The following is a 24,501-nucleotide window of genomic DNA, read 5'->3' as shown; positions in this document are numbered from 1 at the left end:
CCTCTTCATCTCTCCCTCTTCATCTCTCCCTCTTCATCTCTCCCTCTTCATCTCTCCCTCTTCATCTCTCCCTCTTCATCTCTCCCTCTTCATCTACTACCCTGCCCATCTGTTCCACCACTCATTCAGTTCGAGACATTTTTCACTCACTCAAATCTCCAACCAATCTGAATCCATTTCCTTTGTATCCTGTTTTCGAATTCACCATCTCAGAAGGTGAGGCCTTCTATTTCAACGCCTTGAAATCTAAGATCTAATGGACCTCTCCATCAGTGAGCCAAAATGTCATTCATCACCCTACCCCCGGAGTTACTTCTTAATTTCGGCGAGCATCTTACCCGAAAGAAAGACGTCAGCGCTCTAGCTCAGACCAACCGCCATCTGCAGCAAGTGTACGAGCCGCTACTCTATGGATGCGGAAAGCAAGACACGGCGACGGCTGACTTGCGCTTGAACATCTCTTTCTGGGCCAGCTTTCGTGGCAAAGTGGAGATACTCAACAAACCCGTCAAACATGGAGCCACCTTTCGGAACTAATGAGTCCGAGGCTAAAGAGCTGAGGTGGTTCACTATGAAATACCACCCAGTCTTTATGGCCGCCAGGAAGGGCCATCTTGAGATCGTCAAATTCTTTCTTGACCGAGGTTTTGAGGTTGAATGCAGGGACTCTAAGGGCTGCTCGCTGTTTCATCTGGCCGCGACTCATAACCATAAATCCATCGTTGACGAGCTGATTGCGAGGAATGCGAATATATTTTCCACGAGTGATGATGATCTGTCAATCTTCTATTTTGCCGAAGAAACGAATATGAACGCTGTCATGCCAGCCCTGTTCGAGGATGTCTATCATGAGGAGGATCGATTGCGCGATGCAGTGTCTCGTCATGTTGCAGACAGCGTTTCATTTCTACTGACTAACGGGGCAGCGGCAGATAATCATGATACTTACGATACTTGCACGCTGAGCTTGGCTATTCTCCAGAGCAACTGGAAAATATGCGAGCTTCTGTGCAACTACGGTGCTATGCCTCACGGAAGCCTTCCTCATTGCTGGCGGCTTTGTAAAGTGGACCGTCATGAACCTAAGGAAAAATATCCCTTCGTGATTCAAACTGTCTACCATGGACAAAGAGCATTCCATGAGATGTGGGACGCCTCTAATCAATGCTTCAACTTTCTCGATCATGATCGATTCAACGACGGTAGCCTGTTCAGGACATCAGTTGGCTTCAACACCCTCCTCTGTGCAGCATATCATGGGGACGATGGAATTGCTCAGGGCTTTTTTAACAGGTTCTCTGAGCTTGAACGTAGCGTCCCCGACGCAATGACGCGATGAGTTATTTTCTCTCCAAGGGGGCTGATCCCGACTACACACTGGACGGGGCAGTGACGGCCCTATCGCATGCAGGTTACCATGAATGGGTGGATCACGCCCAGCTGCTTCTTTCTGCCGGTGCAAGTATCACTTTAAAAGACGTTGCTGGCGAGACTCCCATATGGTACGCTGTTCAGGCGCGCTGGACGGAGGTGTAGGCGTTATATCGGAAGCATTCACCAGCAGACTTTGAAGCTTACAAAAACACAATGGGCTTGGAACGCGATAAGATTAATACGGCCAAAGATACCGGCTACTGCAAGACCTGTTCATCTTGGTGGGAGGATAAACTCAATATCTGTATGTGGTGGGAGTATGCTCAAAGGGCAGATGCCGTTGCTAGAAGACACAGCGGTCGGCGGACCGTGATACATGAGTTTCTGGTCGTGGCTCGCTGAACGAAGAAAGCTGTCATCGGGAATTACTCTCCGCCATTGCTCCCTAGTTGTTTGTGTTCCACGATTGCATAAATTATGCCCCTCAGGCTAGATATTACTATGCAATCCGTTCATTAACTATGAATCTTTGTTTCATGCTATCCAGCCCGACAAAAAAAGCTATCATCCATCTATCTCATCATCCCTCAGTCATACGTCTAAGATCTCACGACTGACTTCCCTGAGAGCCGAAACAGACCATCAACTCAACCACCAACAAGCCCAGAATGCCCAACCTCAACCCCAACCGACCGACCAAGTACTCTGCCATTCAAATGACCAGCACCGGCCTACGCACCGCCACCACCGCACCAACCGCTCCCCAACGCCCACGTCCTCCGCCCTGCCGCAGATGCAACGCCATCACATCCCAGTACATTGTCTCCGAGAACAACGAGAATGGCAACGCTGGACGACCTTACTACCGCTGCCACCACTGTGGCACCTTTGCGTGCTTCGCGGATCTGCGAGGGGTGCACCCCGACAACCCCGCGTGTGATTGTGAGGGCCAGCTGCCCTGTCGTCTGCAGGTCGCCAGCCAGAATGACCGCCGGTGCTTTCCCGGCGCCTTGTTCTACACTTGTGCGGTGGGGGGATGCAATTATTTCCAGCGGCTAGAGGACGAGAACGGGGAGGCTGTGGTGATCTTCGAGGAGTCGATCCCAGCGGGGCTGCAGGGGGCGAGGTATATGGAAGCACGGGGGTTGTGAAGGGGTGATTCATTCAGTAAGAAGGGTCGGAGATGAGGGTGCTGGGTCTATTCTTCCTATGTCTGTTGTCTATCTTTACTTAAGGTCAGATTGGCTTTGTTCTTACCCTTGCTGGTTTCCAACTAAGTGTGAATTTGATGGGTTAAGGTCGGGTTCCTAGCAATCTAGTTTGATTCCGAGTTGTATAAATCTTTGTAAGCTTTTCTGACTACCGTCGAATAAAGTACCGTCTTGGTGTAATCTAGCTTGTTGTCAACAAGCAGGGATCCCTGCATAGCAGCTGATAAACCCCGCATTTCTGACGTACTTCCGCTTAGGTTAAGGTCCCAGCTGCTGATGTAAGAGGTGACTTTAAATATCGTTACCTTCAGAACCCCTTTTCACTCCATGCTGGTTTGATTAGCCTCACCCTTTTATTCTTTCCTTTACTCTCTCAAAGTAAATAAAGACACACCCTCTGGAAAACCCGCTCAAGTATACAAACCCACCCCTGATCCCTGATCCACCGCCTCTCTTTCATCACCAACAAACCATGCCCTCCACACCTCCCCCTCAAACAATCCCCCTCCCCCAAACCTTCCACCACAACACCACCACCCACAGCCACACCATCCACTGGACCACCCTCGGCGACCCCTCCCCCCCCCCCCTCATCTTCATCCACGGCACCCCCTGGTCCTCCGCCGTCTGGAACGACTACGCCCTCACCCTCGCCCGCACCTTCCACATCCACCTCTTCGACAACCCCGGCTTCGGCCACAGCCCGCTCGGCACGCCGCTCCCCTCCCACCAGCACGACCCTGAAACCACCAATTCCATCGCGTTAGACGCCGACCTATCCGACCAAACTGCCATCTTCGCCGCGCTGTACACCCACTGGTCCCAAACCTGGCCGCCCGTCTACCAAAAACGCGCACATGTGATCGCCCACGACCACGGGGGGTTGATGAGTTTGCGCGCGCACCTGCTACATGGACTTCAATATGCAAGTCTGTGCTTGATCAATGTCGTGGCGCTGGGGCCGTTCGGACAGCCTCTCTTTAAGCTGGTGGCTGAGAACCAGGTGGTGTTTGAGGCGTTGACTAGGCCGGTGTTTGAGGGGGTTGTGGAGGCGTATATTCGGGATGCGGCGTTTACTGAACTAAGCAAGGAGAGGATGGAGATGTTGAAGGAGCCGTGGGTGCGAAGGGGGGAGGAAGGGCGGAAGGGGTTTGTGAGGCAGATGGTGCAGGCGAATTATCGGAGTACGGAGGCGGTGGAGGGGCGATATGGTGAGGTTGGCGCCAGCGTGCCTGTGTTGGTGGTTTGGGGGGTGGAGGATCGGTGGATTCCTGTGGAAACGGCGGGGAGGTTGAGGGAGAGGTTGAATGCGAGGGAGCTGATGTTGATTGAGGGGGCGGGCCATTTGGTGATGTATGATCAGCCGGGGAGGTTGGGGGTTGAGCTGGGGTGGTGGTTGAATGAGGTTCGGGGGTAGTTCTTATTTTGCTTCTGGGGTGTGGATGTGGGCTGACGGGTTAATTGCTCGTTGTTGTATGGCTTGTTATACGTATACGTTGAGTTTATCAAGATTTGTGTTAGTTGCAACTAGGTAGGCACATGTTGGGGGTGTTGGGGGGGGGGGAGACCAGGACTAACCATCACTGACCGCTAGAAGGCACACAATATGCACCAAGGGCGTGGGGATCGTGCGCTGCGCAAGTAACTGCCAACACTTATCCTCATTCAGCTCATCTGCGGTGTTCACGGCATTGTCCAGCTCCAGAAACAGCCGGAGTCTGGCTGCCTGCCGTTCGATCCGAGAGCTTGGCCTGTGCAGCCCCACTCCGTGCCTTGTCCAGCCCTATAGGGCTGACCGTCCCTCGCATGCGCAGATTCTTAGCTAAGCTGGGCCACCACCTCATTGTGTTGATTGCATTGGCCAATTTCATTTGAAATGTGTGTTCTAACTTCCAGACGAATCCACTATGATAGCCTCAGAATAGCTATCATGCAGTCTTCCAACGCGTCTGTCGCTCCACTCGCACACGCAGCTTTACAAATCTTCGAAAATCTTCAATAGACATTGCTTGACCTGACTGACATCCTCCACATGACGAGGTTTCTTTACGATGTGCTGAGGGGGGAGCAGTGTAACTGGCGCGGAGAACTCGCGGTCGCACTTGTTCCGTAGTGGAGGTTGTCTGGGGGTACCCACCCCGGAGACCTTCCACAATAAGCCGAAAACCTGTCCGGTGCACTGGAGCAGGGGACCTTGGTGTCTTTCAAATTGCCTATAAACCAGGAAAGTACTCTTGCAAGATGAGAGTAACACCCAGGAACATCCGAGGTCTCGTCAAGCACAGATTGTGCTATGGAAGCGCCATTCACGCCATCACCATGCGATGCTTTGCCCCCCAAATCATCTGCGCCATGATCGGCTTCGGCCTGCTGGGATCTGCCAAAGGGCTAGACGAAGGTCTGATTGCGACCACTGTGGATCTGCTCTCTTTCATCCAGGAGTTTAAGCTTCATGCCAGCAACCTCAGTGCAGCTGAGCAAGCCAACCGGTTGTCGAACATCACGTCCATGGTGAACCTCGGATGCTTACCCGCAGCAGTGCTAGCCTTTTTGCTGAGTGATAGAGTGAGCCCGCTGTGGATGATGCGGCAGTTGTGCGTGCTGTGGATCGTAGGAGTGGCGCTAGTGATCTCGTCAGCGGGTGACTATGGCCAGCTGCTGGCGGGTCGCTTCATCGTGGGGCTTGGGATTGGCCAAGCTGGCATTATCGGGCCCATTTATCTTGCTGAGATTGCGCCAGCCTCGTGGCGGGGTATGATGGTGGGTGTTTATGCTGCTTCGGAGTATGTGGGTGTTTTGATAGGGGTGAGTTGCAGAGGTTCCGTCGGCGGTGGTCAGCCAGTCGCTAACTGACGGGCTATAGTATTTTGCGGGGTACGGCGCATCACTGCATATCGCCAACAATAACAACCAGCAATGGATCATTCCGCAGTCGAGTCAGATAATGATGGCCGGCTTCATTCTCGTTGTGTCCATCGGCTGTGTCGAAAGCCCCCGCTATCTATGCCAGAAGCAGCACACCGACCGGGCCACACGAGCCCTAAGTCGACTGCGAACCCTCCCAGAAGACAGCCCCGAGATCCAGGACGAGATTGAATCCATCCTGCAGCAGACAGCACACAATACCTCTAAGAATCTCGGACGATCTTTGCTGACCTCATGGAAACTTTTGTTCGGCCAGTCAGCCAACCGCAAACGCTTTCTGTTCCTGCTCTCAGCCCAACTCCTGAGTCAATGGTCCGGCACCAACGCGATCACGAGTCTGAACCCCCGCTTCCTCTTCCATCCCTACCGACTATTCCAGCAACTGACACCTTTCCACAGCATACGCCCCCAAGTTCTTCTCCCTCCTCGGCATGACCGGCTCCTCGGAGAAACTCTTCAAGACCGCCATCTTCGGCGCCGTGAAACTGGGCTCCGCCCTCCTTTGCGCCGTACTGTTTCTTGACAGCCTCGGCCGTAAACGCTGCCTTACGCTGGGGATTGCCCTGCAGGTACTCGCCCTGCTGTATGTGGCCATCTACCTCACCGCGCTACCCTCCGGAACAGACGGTAGCGCGTCCGCTCATCGCGCGGCCATCGCCGCCATCGCCGCCATCTATATCACAGGCGTCGGGTACGCCTTTGGCTGGAACTCGATCCAATACCTGATCACGGCGGAGATGCTGCCCACCGCCGTGCGCACACTAGGGACGAGTCTGCTGATGTGTGTGCATTATGCGAACCGGTTCGCGCTTACCAAGGTATGTTGCTTCATTTGCTGTTGGTGGACCTGTAAAAGATGTTGGCTATCGCATCCGCTGGTGAGCCGGGGGTGGTTGTAGAGAGGATAGTTTGGCTGACTGAAACAAATTACCAGGCTGTCCCGACGATGATGCTGGCGGATGCGCTGCAGCCGAAAGGCACCTTCTGGTTCTTCTTCGTGGTGGCGCTACTGGGTCTCCTGTGGGGGCTGTTCCTGTTGCCGGAGACGAGGGGGCAGAAGTTGGAGGAGACCAGTCGGTTGATCTCTTGAGCTCTGCCTTCTTGGGTCGTCTGAAGAAGTAAATGATGCTGTTACTTTCCCCGGAAGGAACATTGCCTACACTCAGTGCAGTAGCATTCTTCTGCGTTTCTTCTGGTGCCGTTGTAGGCAGTTCCTGGGGCAGGCTTCAACCTCGCGTACCTAAAGTCCTCACAAATCAGAAAAGGGTGTGTAGATGGATAATTTACTCAGAGGTCGAGGCATACCAGTGCCGGAAGGTGCATGTAACTTCGACTTTCCCCGTATTCTGGTTCCGCAAGACCCAATCCTGGATATTTACAATAGTAGAAATGAAAGGGTCACCTTATAAGATGATGTCGAAATCATTCCCCCTTCTTTGAGCTGCGTCGGTTGAGAATTGTGAAAAGATAAACAAAGGGATGCAACAACATGAAAGCTATTCCTCGACCGCGGCACCGTAGAGAAATCATTAGTCCAATCACTCCGATATCTCCGGGCTGTCCAGCTCCCACCCAGCCAGAGCAAATTTTCTATCGTAGTCACAACAAAGAGCCGTATTGGATCAACGAGGAAAACAATTTTATTTGAACCGCCGGACCGGTCGCCCGCGCTGAGTGTCGTGGTCTGCGAGCCCATCTCGGTCATCGCAGTTGCCAAGTCGTATGAGCGGGTGTATGATTGCAGCGATCATTGGCCCTGGTCTTTCAGTTGTCAGTCCTTGATGATGTGTCCTTTCATATGGATTTTTATAGCCAGTAACAAAATGACCCCAACCACAGTCGAAAGTTGCAGACGCTTCAGGTGATTATTGGACTGGATTGTGAAGGGTGTGGGATGTATTGTCGGCATTGCTTCAGTATTCCAGTATGATAGAAGTTTTAGAAAACAGATCTTCTTTGTAGATAAGTTTCATGTGGTAATTAGTTGACATTTGTGATACTCTGATGTCTATTCCATTTCAGAGTCCTAGTTGATACAGATAATGAAAATCATTTTAAGGTGTGGTGTATCTCTGAAGGACAGTAAGAAGCAGTAACAGTATTTCTCAGTTCACATAGGAAGAGGAGTTTAAATGCTGACTGTGATCTTCTAAGATTAAATGGTCCTATCAACTCCTTGTAGAGATACTCTTCAGCTAGGAGCAATACTCTAGTAGGGTACCAGCTCAGAGGGGTCAGAAATTAGTGCAAGGGAATCAAAGATTATATAACTATACTCTAGCCCCTATATACAGTACTTTCTAACTCCCCGGGAGCTTTCTGACCTCCTTAAAACATATTTTGAATTATGTAAGCCTCAAGATAAAGCTTTTAATCTCCTCTAACATTAGACATATTAAAACTTTAAGAAGCCCAACATTTTTATATTAGAAGTCTATATCAACACTGGCCTTATATCACTTGTAAAATAGCCATTCATTAAAGAGCCTTACAAAAATTCTAACTTAATCTAATTCTTGATTAAATTGTAGGTTTCAGCTTTTCTAACCTTCTCACACTAATTTCTGACCCCCCTCCGAGCTAATAGCCTAACTCTAGTAATAGTTTCATGACTTCTTTCATGATGAGTCAGCGGAATGTCGGCTGTGGTTACGCAATGGATGGAGCCCACTAAGACCCTCTAGGGCTGGGAGGCACTACATAACTTAACAGATCTGGTACAGCTTACCGAAGGGTCGATTGCGTAAGCACGGAGTAAGCTTAAGCTCTTCTGCTTGGATCATCGCCAAAATAGTATAGTTTATTGCTTAGCCTGTCTAAGAGATTGCAAATATCCACTTCTTATCAGCATTGACCACCCAAAATCGCTGTGGGTACTCGCGGCTCAGCAGTCCACCTGTTGGGTCTGCGATATAGGCTATAGAATTTTGGTTCTTTACTCCGTACACTAGTAGTCCTGGTAGCAGATTGTAAACTCCTTCGGGCTTTTGGTTTCCTTTTTCCTTTCACTTCTTTCTTTCTTCTTTTTTTTCCTCCCTTTTTTTGGTTACTTGTACTTCATTCCATCTTCAATGAAGATACCAAATAGACCATCCAAGCTATTATAGAAATAATCCAGAACAGAGGTCTCCCAATATGCAGGACCTATTCATAGATCGGATAAAACAAATGATATTCTGCGGTGTTCGAATCAGTCCGCCGCCCAGGAAACCAATGATTGATAGGAACCAATTCTCTACGAGACAACGCACAATTTCGCCTGCCAGCGAAGTTGAGTTGTAGCTGAATCGCGAAGTGGGTGGCCTACTTGCTAACGGGGTCATGAATATTGGCGGTCTTTCGTGGGAGGATTCGCTCTAGCATTTGCTACTTTGATAGTATTTCTTTTTGGCTAACTCTAAGCGAGGGTTCTCCTGAGAAGATATCCATTCTTCCAGCGGGCTCTTGACATAAATAGCAGGACACGGAAGTCCATTCCCCTGACTCGGTATCTCTCAACACCACACCTCAATCCTCTGAAGCCCTTTTTTGTTGTTCTTATCTTTTCTTTGAGTCGCGATGGTCGGGCTACAAATCCTGGGAGCCATCATTCTCGGCGCGGTGATGGCACAGGCATCGTCAGTGAGCATCCACAATATCACCTTCGCGCACAACTTCGCGACGGAGGCGCTCAATGCCGCGACGCCCTATGTCAACCTCTCCGAGTTCGGCTACCACGGTGGCCAGCTGCCCAAGGTCTACGCCCTGAACCAATCCAGCCACGGGGTGGACTACCTGCCCGAGGAGAGTTTTGCGGAGTTCCGGGGCATCATCGCCGGCACAAACAACGCCAGCGCGGCGTTCAGCGCAGAGCAGGAAGCTCTGGTCGGGACCTCCTCTAGCACCACCACCACCACCACCAAGCGCACCACTACCAATGCCATCAGCATGCTTCTGCGCAATTCCGCGGGCGAGGGCAATACCTACGCTGTCAAGGCCAACCACAAGATTTGCCATACTGAGACCCATGCCCCGTGGCACTACGTTGTCGTCTACTGGATCAAAGAGGCGTATATCACCTTTTGGAAGAGCGATGCCTGCAACGGCAGCAAGGGCAGCTTCAATCCAGTCTGTGACTACTACGATGATCCCTCCGAGGTCTGCGTCTTCAACTTTAGCCCCAAGTCCTTCCGCGTTTACTCGGGTTGCCACCATAGCTATGGCTGGGGTGATGGCTGTGAGGCGCACACTCTGTGATTGAAGCTTTGGGCTTGTTGATGTTTGGATTGAGTCTGGAAGAAGACCCGAAGGGTAGCAGCAAGAGGAAGGATGGAGCAGAGTTGACACGGGATGTTGAAGTTAAGCAAACCAATATGTGTTAGTGAATATGTGTTGCGACTATCCGTTTGTGTTGCGATGTTGTAGACATTGTCGTTGTCGTAAGAATCGTAAAGACTAGATAGGTCCCGATCTTGCACCATAAGCTTGCAGCAGTCTGACCACAGCGTCGTGGCCGAATTCTGCCGCACAGGACAGAGGCGTCTGACCATCCGAATTGGGCACATCTGGACGGACTCCCTTAGCCAGCAGCAGTCGGACCACTTCTTCGTGTCCGTTGCGTGCTTCCCACCAGAGCGGCGTCTCCCCCATCGAGTCTTGACAGTTGGCATTCACTCTCTCTGTCGCAAGGAGAAGTTTGGCCACTGGTTCGTGTCCATTTCGGGCAGCCCACCACAAGGGCGTTTCCCCGTCTTCAGTTGGGCAGCCATCCGGGTCTGCCCCTTTCTGGAGCAAAAGCTTAACAATGGCAGCGTGACCATTCCGTGCTGCCCAAAGCAAGGGAGTCTCGCCACTCAGGCTTCGAGATTCAGGGTCCGCACCATGCGTGAGCAGCAACGTGACGATTGTCTCATGTCCGTTCCGCGCGGCCCACCACAACGGGGTCTCTCGATTGGAATTCTGTGCCTCGGGATCTACTCTGTTGGTGGCCAGGAGGAGCTTAATGATTGTCTCTTGCCCATGTTCTGCGGCATACAGCAGGGGCGTCTGTCCGTATGGTCCGGGGGTATCAGGATTCACCCCCCCCCCATGGCGAGCAGCCCTGTAACCACATCTTCATGTCCGTGAAACACCTCCCACCAAAGAATTGTTCTTCCCTGGGAGTCTTGGGGAGCTGGGCTTATTCCTTTGGTTGCAAGGAATAGTCGAACGCACGCGTGGTGCCCGTTTCGCGCGGCACACAGTAACGGCGTCTCGCCGTCTGAGTCTGGGGTATCCAGGGATACCTTCTGCGTCGTTGCGATGAGAGCTCGAATCACGGCCTCATTTCCAGCCTGCGCAGCCCAACAGAGGGCCGTGCGGCCTTTGGAATCAGCGGAAGTCGCATCGACACCCGGCATTGTGAGCAGCAATTCTACGACAGCCTCATGTCCCGACTCGGCTGCTAACAAAAGCGGCGTTCGTCCATCCGAGCTCCTGGAATCTGGGTCCACGCCGTCAACGGAGAGCAGAAACTCGGCGATTTCCAGATGACCATTCCGCGAAGCCCACGCGAGAGGCGTGCATCGACCAGCCCCCGCATCGTTTGGGTCCACGTGCCTTGCCGCGCAGAGCAGCTTCACCACGGAATAGTGACCATTCCGCGCCGCCCACAGGAGCGGCGAGTTTCCGTCTACATCTTTCCTGCTCGCATCCACGCGGTGCGTCCCCAGGAGCGCCGCGACGATCGCCGTATACCCCCGCTCGGCGGCCACCATCAGGGGGGTCTCTCCCCGCAGATTCGGCGTGTCAGGCCGAGTCCTCGCCCAGCCTAGTAGCCGCCGCACCACCGTCTCATGCCCTAGTTCCGCGGCGACGAGCAGCGGCGTCTCCCCCCACTCGTTCGGGACATTCGGATCGTCGAGCCCCTCGTGCGCGCGCAGGAGCTCGACGACGGCGTCATGGCCGTTGCGCGCCGCAAGCAGCAGTGGGCTCTGGAAATCCCAGTCTTCGAGGTTGGCGTCCACGCCTGGGGTCGCCAGCAAGAGGCGCACGACCTCCGCGTGGCCGTTCTCCGCCGCGGAGAGCAGCGCCGTTTGGCCGGACCAGTCTTCTTCGCGGTGATCGGGATCGAGTTTCTTGCCGTCGTCGTTGGCGGCGAGGAGCAGGCTGACGATCCTTGCGTGTCCGTTCCGCGCTGCGAGGGAGAGGGGCTGTGGCTCTTCTGAATCATCTTCTGCGGGGAAGCTGGGATTGCTGCTTCCCGGCGCGAGGAGCAGCAGCCGCCGGACGACTGTTTCCAGGCCGCGCTCTGCCGCATACGATAGCAGGGCGACTCCGTTCGTGAGCCTGTCGAGAAAACTCTGCAGTGTGCTCTCGAGCCGTTGGCGTCTTGCTTCGCTCCAGCTGGGGAGGGCTTCGAGGTCTGATAGAGCCCGATCCGCACTGTCATCCTCCAGACGCGGTGAATCATTATCGTGGTTGAGATGTGCACGGACATGGGCAAGGAACGAGGTCAGGAACCTTTCTCGGGAAGCGGCATCATTCGCCGCAGCATAGTCATCGAGAAAGGCAGTGAGGAGTCTCGCTAAGTCGACGATTCCAGCGGTCGTTGTCCACGGGTCTGGAAACTCCTCTTCCTGCGCCAGGCGTCGGAGAATCTCGGCGGTGGATTCCAGCTGTTTCGGGCTCAACGATCCCCATTGGTTGTCGTTATCGCTAGTTTCTGAAAACATCTTGGATTTTCGAATGATTTCTCCTGTGTTCTATGGCTATCTGAAAGGGAATAGACGATAGTATCAAGCGTTGCTGGCGGGTACAGTAGGTAACTTAATAGTTACTTACCGATGACTCACTTCCCAGGAGTGGGTGGGGGGGAGGGTTTCTTTCAAGCGATAGAGCAAATCAGTAACAGCAACACTGCAACAGGTCCTTTTCCTCCTTCCAAAGGAGAGTGGTTTTATTCTTCGGGGTGAGTCTAAGCAGGGCTATCAGTCCTTAGCTTCTGCTTCTGTGCGGGGCTCTGGAGGCCCAACGCTAATCGCTTATCCGGTGACAAAATGCTTAGATGGCGACGCGCGGCCCATGGTAAAGTATGCGGGTTTGAGATAACTACTTGGCAGTGAGGTGGGTCCCCAGGGAAAGAAAGCAACATGACTAGTAACTTAGTATGTTGATGGGTTCACTACCCAGCAGTGCAATATTAGCCCCCATACCCACTAATCACTCCTTATGGGAACATCTGAGAGCTACTATGATTCACCTCCAGTGAGCTACTCAAGGAATACACTCAAAGCCGGATATGGGAATCCCCCTAACCGTGTACAGGCTATCCTTACTAAACGTGTGATTACAAAGTACATGCATGGTTGATAGAGAACTTCTACGGATTATGTATGTGTAGACAGCATCTAGTTTTCGACTCTCGACATTCACGAAAAGACCTGTACATCAGACTGGAAGCAGTAAAGAAAGAAAGAAAGATAGAAATAGTCACGGCAGGCCCTCCTTGCTAAACCATCAATCAAGCTCATAGGTTGCTCGAACTTGACAACCACGCCAGCGCAATTTTCTTGCCTCTAAACCGTCCAAAAAGCGAGTAGGTATCCCGCGTATGGCACTCACTCATTTCAAGCGGATAAATCACCATCTTCCGCCCGTTCCCCTTGATACAGCGATGATTGGGCCAGATCTCCATCTCCAACCACAACGACCCCGAGGGATTCTCGAACTGCACGCTCTTGAACTTGGAGTTGTAGTTGTGACACTCGCCGGCGTATTTCACCTGAAAGTCTTCACTGGCACATTTCTTGTAATCAGACAGGAAGGCCCAGTAGTGCGAGAACGATCTCGCCGCGAGCTGACTACTACTTGCCTGGTCGCCATCCCGCGCCTCCAGGGTCGTCGTCGTGGTATCCGTCTCGTTGGCATCGGATGATGGAAGCGACGAGATGCCGGCGAGCTTCGTACCCACGGGGTGCAGACCCTGCGCGCCCTGCTCGACCAGCCAGGAGACATTGGCCCGGGCCGCGGGAATGCTGCCCGTGTCGTACTCGTGCACCACGGTCCAATCCTCCGCCACCAGGGACATGTTGCTCGCGAAGTGCTGCATGCATCCGAGCAGCGGCTCGTCGGGACCCTCGAAGTCGATGGTCCGGTTGCTGGAGGGGTGCACTACCGTTGCTCCCTGGTCTATGTAGAGCATGTATGGGGTGCCACTCTCATCGGTGCTGGTGTAGTTCAGGCAGGCGAGGAAGGATTCTCCCACGGGCTCTTGGAGCTTCGTTGGCCCGAGGACGGTGATGATCGTACCGTTCTGCGCATTGTCTTCCGTGGCTGCGGTGCCTTGGATGGCTATAGCCGTGACGCCGAGAAAGGCGGTCCAGGGTTTCAGCTGCATGGTGGGCCGTTTCGGTTCCTACTCCTGCAGCAATGGCTCCAAGAAAAGGTCCCTCAGTACTCTCAAGCTGGACATAAGGAATTGATAGAAGGAAAATGATACGTACAATATGTTGGATCTAGACTTTGTCAAAACTCGGGGACGAAATGCTGAGAGGAGGTCAAGGAAAGGGGGTTTGGCGAAACTTATACACCTTTTCACCGAGTCAATTCTTTCTCCCTGTTCCACTTGCCAGCTCCCTTTGCCGACAGCAAAATATGAATACAGGCGATAGGGCTGGCACCCGCCTACCAAGCTAGTACCGAATGAATTCATTCTGGTATCGCTGGTGCCGAGCTGAATTAGGGCTGCGTGTTGCGAGGAATCTGGATAGGGGGCTGGTTCCAACTGTCGCGCAGGCACTAATTCTACTCGCTTAGGATGCCGAAGGAACGAATGCTATGCTAATGGATATCTGACTATCTCGAGCTGGATGAGACCTTTCGACGCTATACTCTAGCGCGGGCGGGTCCTGGGGAGTCTTACGTACATTGGTTGTTGTAGCTGTGCTAGCGGAGTTCCAGATCCTATGTACATTCAGTCTTGCTGGGCAACTTTCAAATACCTTGATATCTGTCACCCCTTCGATGCATCCGAGGGTTAAGATGTTTCATGAAACACCAAAAGCTTAGCGTTGACCTTCACCGGTCTCCATATCGAGCCCTTGGTGCACAACCCTGCTGAAAGCTTTTCGCGCTTTCCCCAGCGTTCGTCTCCCTGTTGCTCCGGGCGCCGGGAACAGGGGCGATTACGTGTCATTTAAGATCTAGAGTAGATTAGCTTAATCCAGGGTCATCCTTGGAGCCTATCCTTGCGGTTAGTTGACTACTGTACTTAACGTATTCGGTAAGCGGGTGGTGACCATAGCTCACGATGGAAGTGGAGGAGGTGCGTGATTTCAGTCTAGGCGGCACCGAAAATGGGATCAGCGTACCTTTGGGTCCGAATTTCAAGCATCAACATCGACTACACTTTGCTCAGCGTCGCCACATGCTTTCGACAGGGCATCAAGCACTACAGTGCCTTCATATAGGCGCATGGCGAGAACTGCTGGAGGAAACAACTGATGGAATTCTTTGTTATGCGGAAGGAGTTAAGAAATGAGGGGGGACAGGAGTTCAAAGTGAGATCACATGATGTACTAATGTCGATTATGTGGTTTGGCAAGGATCTTGGTTTACCTTGAGCGAGTGCGACTAACACTATCTATGACCGATAATCCAGACAGATCATCGCTTGCAGATTAAAACAGTCTGTGCTGAAATAGGTGATGCGCATTACACTTCAACCTACAAGCATAACAGACTAGAGCAGCATAATTGATTTGTCTCAGAGAGGTAAAAGTTCTATGATCAATAGCCTTAGCACAAGTACACAAACTTCCTTCTCATTAATAAGAATACATATTGTCTTAGAAAAGGCCTAACTACCCCATATGTTAATTTTGCCTGTGCCTACTGGCTAACCTTTTTAGACTTTCATACCGTCAGTTACAGTCTTGCTTACACAGTAGTTTTTATAACTGCTGCCTGTAGACAACGGTAGTAATGGCACCTGTGTCGCCGCGGATGGCCTGTAACGTTATAAGCGGCGGCCACATGATGTGAGAAATTACCTTAGCTGGCCCTTCTCACCACCATCCTCCTCTATGTGAACGTACTTTAAACAATGAAATCAACAAGTTGAATAGCTCCAAATCCTCGCTGCTTTGGTGTACAAGCCCCCTTCACAGAGAGCCTGGAACTTTGAGCCGTCGAACGGTACCTCGGTCTGTCACACTGCCTAATGACACGACAGGGCAGGGACAGTGCTACCAGAACCTCGTGTGTTCTCGCGGATGTATCTATATTCAGGGTTCATCCGTGGTATATAGGAATTCCCGCATGCATGACAGCAAAAGTCGAATGTAAAATACCCCTCCCTGGCTCCAGTAGTCCAACAACGAAAAGACTATGATGCTACTCGTCTTCATTATGGTCATCAAAACGGCCAGTGTCGCTTCGTCATTTCGCGCTCGTGGTCAGTGTCAAGTGAAGCAAGGCCATCGATTTTTACCTGACGGGCACGAGCACAGGCGGCTTCATATTCTTCTAAAGGGGTCCAACTGTCCACGCCGATGCCAATAATATTGCGAATCTGCTTGAGTTGGAGATCAACCTTTTCCTGCTCGCCTTGTGAGTGCATGATGGAATCAGCCTTGGTCGTCAAGAATGATATCGGACACGGGCTGGTTGAAAATCGGTGCCAGCATTTAGAGATTAGAACAAGGTCGGCCTGGAGTGGGATGTTATTCCCCTCCCAGGGCTCGCCTACGTGAGTAAAGATGCGGCGCGTAAGCATGTTCGTAGCCTGATCCATGGCGCGGAAGTGAGGTCCATTGAAACGCTGCGTGGAAGCCAAGTAGAAGAAGTGGGTATGGCGACGCTTGAAAACATGAAGAGCCTCGGCTTTTTCTTCCTCTTCCATGTCGTCAAGATCCGGGGTAGGAGGCGGGCGGAAATCAAGCGATCCAGGGTCGTCGTAGTTCTGAAAGAATTTCAGGATCCCGGCAGCGAGAAAGACTGGCAGCACAGATGCGTGTTGCCAGTCAATTAATCCGACAATGTCGAGATCGTCGGAGACAAAAATGTTGTTCGGCTGAAGATCAGGGTGGCGAAGGACAGGTCGTAAGAATTCGTCCGGTGGAAGCAGTTCAGGAGCAATCTTGAGGTAGAATTCCAGCGACGCAATATGCTCACTGGGATCAGACAATCGATAATTCGTGGATTCGCGATATGCACGTTCAAATGGGAAGCGCGGCCGGCCATATGCGCGCAGCCAGGCAAGTTCTTTCAACGCAGGATTTCGGAGAACATCGATTGCTTCCTACCTAGTACATGGTCAGGAGCGAGGCAAGCTGGCATAGAAGGCACTTACAAGGGCCGCGATCAGTGCGGAGCGAGGCACACTCTGCGAACCACCATTCAAGAGCTGTACTAGGGCCGATGCAGAAATCCGAGTCTGGGATGACAATGCGGGGTGAGTCCAATGGCAGGTCCTTGGCATAGTATATGCTTCCGCTTGCAGGAAGCTCAATAGCACGAACCTTTGCTTCTAGCTGAACAAGCTGCAGAAGCACCTTTAGACGTTCACGATCAGATAGATCGAACCACCGATCACCAAGTGGTCGCCCTGGTAGCTTCTCCATGATAATATACTCGGAGCCAACAGGATTGTTAGCATCTGTAGAGTATGCGTACACACGGGGCACCGGAATACCATAACCCCGAAGGAGAGCCAGGGTCGCCACCTCGCTAGCGACTGTCGGTTGCCTTGGCTTAGTTGAGGGATATGGCAATCGGGCAAGGGCCTGAGTATCATCAAGCATAGTTATCTGTAGGACACGATTGAAGCCTCCTTCTGCCAGCTTCGATAGAGTCTGAATATTTGTGTCCGATCTCTCCAGCGATCGAGCAGCGGCGCGTTTTAACGCATCAACATCAAACTTTCTGTGACGCTCAGCGAGACGGACTTCCTCGTTGTATCTACCTATATAAGCTATCAAAGCTGGGAAGTAGAAGGCCTCTTCGTGCAACCCACATCCATCGACCAGATGTGTATTCGAATAGTCGACCATTGTTGTTCATCGTTGAAACCTTTCGGGAGGTAACCGTTGAACAGGACATGACACACCTACAAAGGGAAATGGATCGAGTGACCGGATACGGACGCCATGTCGATGATACCACCTTCATTTCGATCATGCTGAAGCCGGTTCGTTGATGAAAGAGTTAAACTGTTGCGGTTTGCGCGTCAAGGGGGTGAAACGTGCTTAGTCATCGATAAACAGACAGTTCGGTCACATTCAATGTATGCAGTATGCATTTTGCTCCATGTACTGAGATGCAGGGCCAAGTTGCAGATCGAGCCTTTTGACTGCGAGAGTATTATTCAAGGAGCTATGGGTACAGAGCCCGACGGTCGATGCATGGTCGTTGAAGACAATCGTAGATAATGATACTAGGGCGCTCTCTCCTCCAGTCCTCAGTTTGTGAACAACCCAGGCTGAGCATGCAACCTCCCTCTTCGTAGGCCAGTAGCGAGTGTCGGCTGGCCGGAGTAGACAACTCCTAGACTGTACTGTCAAGCCTCGTTATAACGATACGCATTATAACGATTTTCGATCTACAACGATTGCGCCGAAGTATGGAGTGCTGAGGATGATGAGACCTCCGCTATCCGAGGTCGGGTCTATCCGTTTGTCGGATCGGATCACGGCTACTAGTTAATGGCTTGAACCACTGCCTCAAGCCGAGGGCTGAAGGTACTCGGCAGTTATCAACATGTCCTTTTGTATCTCAATCTAGTCCGAGGTGAATTCTCGACTAGCCGCGAATTAGTATAAGACCAACGATGGCTACCATGATATCCGATCAGCATCTGAAGAAGAGAGTTCACGCGCACTATTGCATCCTCTTCACACTATCTGAGCATTCTTGATACCATTTGCAATTCGGAGAATACACAAACACCATGCAAACGAACGAGTTACAAGAAGTGGCGCTGGCCCTGCGCACCGCGCGCGACAATCGAGCCCCCATCACACCACCCACCAAGACCTGGCCCGCTCTTGACGCGGACTCGGCTTTCGAGGTGCAGCGACTGAATGTCAAGCACGCCGTCAGCAACGGTGATCGCTTGGTCGGTTACAAGCTCGGAAACATAGCCAAGGTCATGCAGGACGCGTTTGGCCTCGATCAACCAGACTACGGCTTCCTTCTGGCCAGCACCTTTCTCTACGAGAGCACCACCCTTCATCTCGACCACTACATCAAGCCCTACGTGGAGCTGGAGCCTGCTTTTGTGCTGCACAGCTCGCTCCGCGGTCCCAACGTGACGGTAGCCGACGTGATCAACGCCATTGACTATGCTATACCTGCCATCGAGATCATCGACTCTCGGGTGGAGAATTGGGCGATCGATCTGCCTGACACTCTGGCTGACAACGGCTCCACTGCCAACGTCATTCTCGGCGGCACTCCCCGGAAGCTCACAGATCTAAAGAGTCTGCGGGATGTGCGGGGTACGCTCCAGTTTAACGGTCGGGAGGTGATGGATGGAAACACGGGGAATGTGCTGGGTAATCCCCTGTCGGCAGTGGCCTGGTTGGTGAATCGACTGGCTGCATACGATATTGAATTTCAAGCCGGCCAGGTGATTCTACCTGGCAGTTGTCTCCAGGCCGTTCCGATGGATAAGCCCGGGAAGTGGAGGTGTACTTTTGAGGAGTGGGGCACCATCGAGTTTGACGTCGCGTGAGCGTGTTTGGTCTTTGTGTAGTCAAGGCGGGGTAGATAGCTAGAATTCGATTTCTTCTGGATTTGTTCAGCAGCAACCCTACATTAACTCATTCACAAATTTGTAATAGTTGGTGCAGCAAATAGAGTGAGCCGGGATCATGGGCTCTCACCAGACTTTCTTGATCGGGATGATAGGAGAAGATCTTTCGTATCGAGATCAACGCTAACAGCGAGCACTAGCCCTACTTGAGCACTTATCGGCCTTATCCTGCCACCAAGTTAACTAGTTATCTGCGGGGATGGAGTCAACCAGCAGCCACCCGTCGTTCCCCGCAATTGCCAACTTCGCCTTCGGCTTTGCCAACTGTTCTTTTTATCTCCTTCGATCATGCCATCGCCCCAAGCCGAGCTGGCGAACTCCTGCACAATATAGATGATAGTTGCACGGCCATCAATTGCAATGACGACCGAGGGTAGGACTGAGCGCCGAAAGTTCCGAAGGACTGCCAATGCGTAAGGGCCACGGCCCCCCCACACGCTCCCCGCCGGACTCCTCCCACTAACATCCGAGACAGGTGCATCCCATGCCGGCAGAGTAAAATCAAATGCTCTGGGAATCAGCCATGTGGGAATTGCCAACGACGGATGGTGAACTGTCGATTTGTGGATAGTGGTCATAGGATAATCATTCACCAACCCAGCAATTCCACTGCGTTTGAGATAAACAGTCATGCATCAGGTGGGGAACCGAGGAATCTGAGGAATCTCACAACATCGCAACAAGCGCATAAGACTGACCTGATGCGCAGGAGCCAAGCGACCCGCAAGTCTGGCTTTTGTGTCAGATGGCCATGAGGATTGCCCTGATGTGCTGCTCACTCCTCCTTCTCTCGTTTCTCAGCATTTCGATTCAGCACCATACATAGGAGTGCAACGACCTGCCGAGTTGTCCAATCCAACGGTCGACGGCGCGCGCAGCATCTGGACGAGTCCATTCACACTCCCCTCGAGAACCATCAAGAACACCCAGAGGAACAAACGCAACTGGGGTGAGTTACCATGCTCTCAGCCCGTCGGTGTCAGCTAACCAAGAATGGCGCAGTCTGGCTGGCACCCTCATCAACCTGGTCCTTTACTGCCAGACTCACCCTCCTTCTAGCTGAGAAGCTCGAGTTAGACTCCCCCTACAGCGCCCCGAATTTTTCCGGGGAGGACATCTATGTCCTCCGGTTGAAATCATGCCCACCCGACGACCCCCCCGACATCAGCGGGTTACCGTCAATCGATCACGCTCTCTACCTGTTTAACACTGTCAAATTCCACCTCGGTCAGAGCTATCGCTTTCTCGACGAAGCCACCTTTGTCGAGCATCTTCAGGAGTTCTACCACGGGAACGCAGCCGAGAAAGCTGCCGCATCGCGTCTGTGGTTCGTACAATTCCTCCTCGTCTTGTCCTTCGGGAACGCCTTTCTCTCTTCCCGCTGCAAATGCACCACCGAGCCGCCAGGGTCAAAGTTCTTTATCCGCGCGATGGCCTTGATGCCGGACCACGCCTCCGTCTGGAAGGACAGCCTATTGGCCATTGAAGTGCTGGCTCTAGCTGGTCTGTATCTGTACTCGATTGATCACAGGGAGTCCGCCCATGTATACGTAAGAACCTTTTCTACTTCTATCTCTGGAACTTATCTTAAGAACAATACAGCTCGGCCAAGCCATCCGCATCGCGCAGCTTGAAGGTCTACACACGCAACTCCCTGAGGAAGAGATTGGACTCCAGACGGTCGAGCGGTGCCGCAACCTGTGGTGGACACTTTACATCATGGACCGCCACTTCTCTTGCTCGCTGGGGATCCCCATGTTGACGCGCGACAGCGATATCACCACCGTGCTGGACTCGCCCAGCGCGTGCTCGCAACGCGATGCGACCCTGTGCTTGCAGGTGAGGTTGTCGCACTTGCTGTCTTTTATTCTTACCAGTGAGCTCTTGACCTTTTTGACTCCTGATGCTCTAACGATGGCTGATGATCCCGTCCAGCAATCTACAAAACCCAGAAGACGCAGCTCGGGACGTTCTTGGACCAAACCAAGTCAATCCTGCAGACGCTCGCGGGTCACGCGCGGGAGATTGAGAAGATCATCTACCGAAAATTCCAGAACTCGATTGATACGATGCCTCGAGGGACGCGGCATATTACGCTTTTGTATCATCAGGTTCGTACATTTCCTCTTCTTCTGGAAAAAAAGAAAAAAAAGAATAGCCCGCAGTATCCAGTCCAACAAGAATTATCCCGACTAATACCATACAAAAGTGCGTGATGGTCGCCACCCGGCCCCTCCTCCTCTCCGTCCTCAAGGAAAGACTCGACACCTTAACCGAAGGCGACGAGGACTGGCAGACGATCCTCGCGCCGACGAAAGCCCTGATTGCCACGGGGATCAAATCCGCGGTCAAGACGCTGCAGATCCTGTCGGATGAGGATAGTCCCCTCGGTAGGCCCCCTTCCCTCAAAACCCTCACTGGGAAAAGTATCGCCCGGCCACAGTGGCTTACCCCGACGTGTAGAAGTCTTCCTCCCCTACGACCTCGAATTCACCTACAGCGCCGCCATCCACCTTGCCATGGCGCAAGCCCTCTTCCCCCTCGACCCCAACGAGCACGGCACCCGGGGCATCCAGAACGCCCACTCCATTCTGTCTGAGATGGCGAGCAAGGGCAACCGACTCGCTGAGAACCGTTCCAGGGAGTTAGTCTACCTGGAGGGGTTGTTCGCGGAGCTGGCGAAACGCATCGAGCGGCGCGGGTTGCTGACGCTCTCGCTCTGGAATTCTCCGCAGCAGCAGCAACATCAACAGGACTGTGTAACTGGGAATACAGCCGGGGGGACCGGAGGCGGGGAGACGTTGACAACGCAGGCAGTTGGGGGGAAGGAGTCTGGTGAGCCCATCGTACCGGGGCATGAAGCGGGTGCTCCGGGTGGAGAGGACCCGTTCTGGTCGTCCCCGTCGGCTCCGACGCCCACTACGAGTAATCTGGAGTTGTTGGATAATATTGGGATCTCGTCGTATGAGTTCCTGTCGATTGTGGAGCAGATTGGGAGGCAGGAGTACCATAGTATTCTAGATACGGGGGCGGGGATGGGGTGATTTCTAGGTGGAAGGGTAATAGCATTGTGACTACTACTTTCTCAATGACTTGATTGTTGGTGATACGTGTGAGAACTTGGAGATACTTTCCTGACTCTGTGAATTAGGTTACTGGACTTATCGACTACGGTTATAGTGCTTTCTGATAGCGCTATGGGTGGGGTTGGGATGAGGAGTCTAAGCATGGTAGGTAGTCATAGCTTATCAGAGAAATTACGGTGCCCGTAGGCGATCACCAGCCCATTGGATTAAAGCTGCTTTTGTCAGATTAAGCTCCTACTTACATCCCTCCGATAGCAGGGATCGGATACGTGATCTTCAACCCCTCCTCTCGGGTCGGATGCTCGGGTTCGTGATAACCATCCGAGAAGGACCCGATAAGCCGTTCCACCCTTTCTCAGATAGCTTAGTGGGGTCAACGATGGTGATTATCATCACGAGATATGATACAGAAAAACAGACGCTGAAACTTTGCGGGGAATTCACTGGCGCCCATGATCATCGCAAGCAGCCGATATGCGAGAGCCGAGGATTTGAAGTATGCGATCGGGATGGAGGCACGCGGAGGCAAGTTGAACAACTGGGGACCAGAGTATAGATGAATGGCTGTTCTATAAATCACATCGTCTTTCAATCTGAGAACGTCTACTCTCAAGACACTATCGAAAACAAATTCTCAAGCAACAATCATCACATCCCTTACCATGGCTCCAGCTGCACTCATCCCTCCCACGGCGCCGGTCGTGATCGGCCCTGCCACGAAGAAAGCGACTCGTCCCAGCAAAGCGTTACCGCAAAGTCTCATCGATGGAGCCAGACTCAGCACCAAAGAGCCCTTCACCCCGGAGAAGCACCTGGCTTTCCAGTCCCCCGCAAAGATCTACACCATGAAAGACATCGGCCTCGAAGGCCACGGCATCTCGCCCAACGCAGTCACCGACCCATTCCCCCTGTTCACGGAGGAAGCAATCAAGCAGATGCGCGCGGAGATCTTCAGCGAACCCGTGTTGGAGAAATGTCAATACTCGTCAACATTCAACAAAAACATGGTCCGCGGAATGGGGCCTGCGTGAGTTTTCCCCCCGCATCACCCGTTTGTCACCATGCAACAAGCCCAGCTAACCATGCACTGTGCATCGATCCAGTCTTGCCCCCTTCACCTACGACGCATGGCGCTCGCCCGAACTCATCGCCAAGATCTCCGAAGTGGCCGGCATCGACCTCGTGCCATCCATGGACTTTGAGATCGCCAACATCAACATCTCCATCAACGACGAGCACGACCGTCTGACGCCGGATAACGCGCCCGACACCGACCAGCTCCCGGCGGTGGCGTGGCACTACGACAGCTTCCCGTTTGTCTGTGTGACAATGCTGTCCGATTGCAGCGGGATGGTCGGCGGGGAGACGGCGCTGCGAACGGCGACGGGCGAGATCATGAGAGTGCGGGGGCCCGCCATGGGCACGGCGGTGGTGATGCAAGGCCGCTACATCGAGCATCAGGCGCTCAAGGCGCTGGGCGGCCGCGAGAGGATAAGCATGGTCACCTGCTTCCGGCCGCGATCGCCCTTCATGCGCGATGAGACCGTGCTCACCGGGGTGCGCGGCATCAGTGATCCGTCCGAGATGTATACGCAGTATATGAGCTACCGCATGGAGATCCTGGAGGAGCGGGTCCGGGCGCGGTTGCAGACGGAGAGGCGGCGGGAGTTGGGGAAGCGTCCGTTTGATGTGCAGGAGGCCAGGGGGTTCTTGGTGGAGCAGGTGCAGTTCTTGGAGGCGATGCTGGGGGAGATTGTCGAGGTGTCTGGCGATTAGGGAGGTGTGTTGTGGGTGTATGCTTCTGGAGAACGGCGGTCTGCATGGCTGCTCTTTCAGACTATGAGTGGATGCTAGCAGTTTCCAGTTTTCCAGCAGTTTTGAATTTTTGAAAAAGATAACTTCCCAGCTGGCCTTGTTGCTGTCATCTCCTCTGTAGCCTTGATTCTTTGCTGGTGGTGGCCAGTGAGACTGTAGTGTGAGTGTTGTTTGTTCTTTTTGTTTGTACAATGACGGCGGTTACCCGTTTGGGCACCCGCTCTTCAGGCACCCAGGCTCCAACCTCTCTCCGTCTCATCCACCACCATCGTCATTATTCCTCATTTCCATCCTCCTCCTCCTCCTCCTCCTCCTC

The 24,501-nt window shown here is 52.8% G+C and overlaps 10 protein-coding genes across 10 annotated transcripts; 8 read left to right on the top strand and 2 right to left on the bottom strand.

Annotated features, from left to right (window-relative positions):
• Positions 1 to 588: 588 nt before the first annotated feature.
• BO72DRAFT_451982 (ankyrin repeat domain-containing protein) lies at positions 589 to 1,762 on the top strand. The gene has a single exon (XM_040945624.1). It carries the CDS (start codon positions 593 to 595, stop codon positions 1,337 to 1,339), a length of 747 nt encoding a protein of 248 aa, XP_040797147.1. The 5' UTR covers positions 589 to 592; the 3' UTR covers positions 1,340 to 1,762.
• A 147-nt stretch (positions 1,763 to 1,909) lies between these two features.
• Positions 1,910 to 2,664, top strand: BO72DRAFT_248397 (uncharacterized protein). The gene has a single exon (XM_040939998.1). It carries the CDS (start codon positions 2,043 to 2,045, stop codon positions 2,523 to 2,525), a length of 483 nt encoding a protein of 160 aa, XP_040797146.1. The 5' UTR covers positions 1,910 to 2,042; the 3' UTR covers positions 2,526 to 2,664.
• A 259-nt stretch (positions 2,665 to 2,923) lies between these two features.
• BO72DRAFT_451981 (alpha/beta fold hydrolase) lies at positions 2,924 to 4,134 on the top strand. Its single transcript, XM_040945623.1, has one exon. It carries the CDS (start codon positions 3,058 to 3,060, stop codon positions 4,000 to 4,002), a length of 945 nt encoding a protein of 314 aa, XP_040797145.1. The 5' UTR covers positions 2,924 to 3,057; the 3' UTR covers positions 4,003 to 4,134.
• Positions 4,135 to 4,904: 770 nt separating this feature from the next.
• Positions 4,905 to 6,614, top strand: BO72DRAFT_438005 (general substrate transporter; the record flags this gene model as incomplete). Its single annotated transcript, XM_040943371.1, has 4 exons — positions 4,905 to 5,390; positions 5,449 to 5,845; positions 5,910 to 6,328; positions 6,445 to 6,614. 4 exons carry the CDS (start codon positions 4,905 to 4,907, stop codon positions 6,598 to 6,600), a joined length of 1,458 nt encoding a protein of 485 aa, XP_040797144.1. The 3' UTR covers positions 6,601 to 6,614.
• Positions 6,615 to 9,015: 2,401 nt separating this feature from the next.
• BO72DRAFT_480423 (uncharacterized protein) lies at positions 9,016 to 9,746 on the top strand (the record flags this gene model as incomplete). The annotated part of the gene is made up of 1 exon (XM_040947632.1): positions 9,016 to 9,746. The coding sequence occupies exon 1, from the start codon at positions 9,069 to 9,071 to the stop codon at positions 9,744 to 9,746; it is 678 nt and encodes a 225-aa protein (XP_040797143.1). The 5' UTR covers positions 9,016 to 9,068.
• Positions 9,747 to 12,890: 3,144 nt separating this feature from the next.
• On the bottom strand, positions 12,891 to 14,055 carry BO72DRAFT_451979 (uncharacterized protein). Its single transcript, XM_040945621.1, has 2 exons — positions 13,973 to 14,055; positions 12,891 to 13,902 (listed from the first exon to the last, which is right to left on the bottom strand). The coding sequence occupies exon 2, from the start codon at positions 13,864 to 13,866 to the stop codon at positions 12,997 to 12,999; it is 870 nt and encodes a 289-aa protein (XP_040797142.1). The 5' UTR covers positions 13,867 to 13,902; positions 13,973 to 14,055; the 3' UTR covers positions 12,891 to 12,996.
• A 1,771-nt stretch (positions 14,056 to 15,826) lies between these two features.
• BO72DRAFT_519131 (phosphotransferase enzyme family protein) lies at positions 15,827 to 17,092 on the bottom strand (the record flags this gene model as incomplete). Its single annotated transcript, XM_040949680.1, has 2 exons — positions 15,827 to 16,766; positions 16,822 to 17,092. The coding sequence occupies 2 exons, from the start codon at positions 17,090 to 17,092 to the stop codon at positions 15,886 to 15,888; spliced, it is 1,152 nt and encodes a 383-aa protein (XP_040797141.1). The 3' UTR covers positions 15,827 to 15,885.
• Positions 17,093 to 18,417: 1,325 nt separating this feature from the next.
• On the top strand, positions 18,418 to 19,222 carry BO72DRAFT_438001 (2-keto-4-pentenoate hydratase; the record flags this gene model as incomplete). Its single annotated transcript, XM_040943370.1, has 1 exon — positions 18,418 to 19,222. The coding sequence occupies one exon, from the start codon at positions 18,418 to 18,420 to the stop codon at positions 19,201 to 19,203; it is 786 nt and encodes a 261-aa protein (XP_040797140.1). The 3' UTR covers positions 19,204 to 19,222.
• A 339-nt stretch (positions 19,223 to 19,561) lies between these two features.
• On the top strand, positions 19,562 to 22,435 carry BO72DRAFT_489173 (Zn(II)2Cys6 transcription factor). The gene is made up of 8 exons (XM_040948073.1): positions 19,562 to 19,697; positions 19,760 to 19,923; positions 19,994 to 20,233; positions 20,287 to 20,834; positions 20,887 to 21,160; positions 21,220 to 21,395; positions 21,494 to 21,674; positions 21,748 to 22,435. The coding sequence occupies exons 1-8, from the start codon at positions 19,618 to 19,620 to the stop codon at positions 22,326 to 22,328; spliced, it is 2,244 nt and encodes a 747-aa protein (XP_040797139.1). The 5' UTR covers positions 19,562 to 19,617; the 3' UTR covers positions 22,329 to 22,435.
• Positions 22,436 to 23,032: 597 nt separating this feature from the next.
• On the top strand, positions 23,033 to 24,330 carry BO72DRAFT_489172 (uncharacterized protein; the record flags this gene model as incomplete). The annotated part of the gene is made up of 2 exons (XM_040948072.1): positions 23,033 to 23,397; positions 23,474 to 24,330. 2 exons carry the CDS (start codon positions 23,033 to 23,035, stop codon positions 24,144 to 24,146), a joined length of 1,038 nt encoding a protein of 345 aa, XP_040797138.1. The 3' UTR covers positions 24,147 to 24,330.
• Positions 24,331 to 24,501: the final 171 nt, after the last annotated feature.

This window comes from Aspergillus fijiensis (assembly GCF_003184825.1).
Source record: "Aspergillus fijiensis CBS 313.89 unplaced genomic scaffold BO72scaffold_63, whole genome shotgun sequence".
NCBI classification, from domain to species: Eukaryota; Fungi; Ascomycota; class Eurotiomycetes; order Eurotiales; family Aspergillaceae; genus Aspergillus; species Aspergillus fijiensis.
The sequence above is the reverse complement of the archived record's forward strand: the minus strand, read 5'-3'. Positions and strand labels throughout refer to the sequence as shown.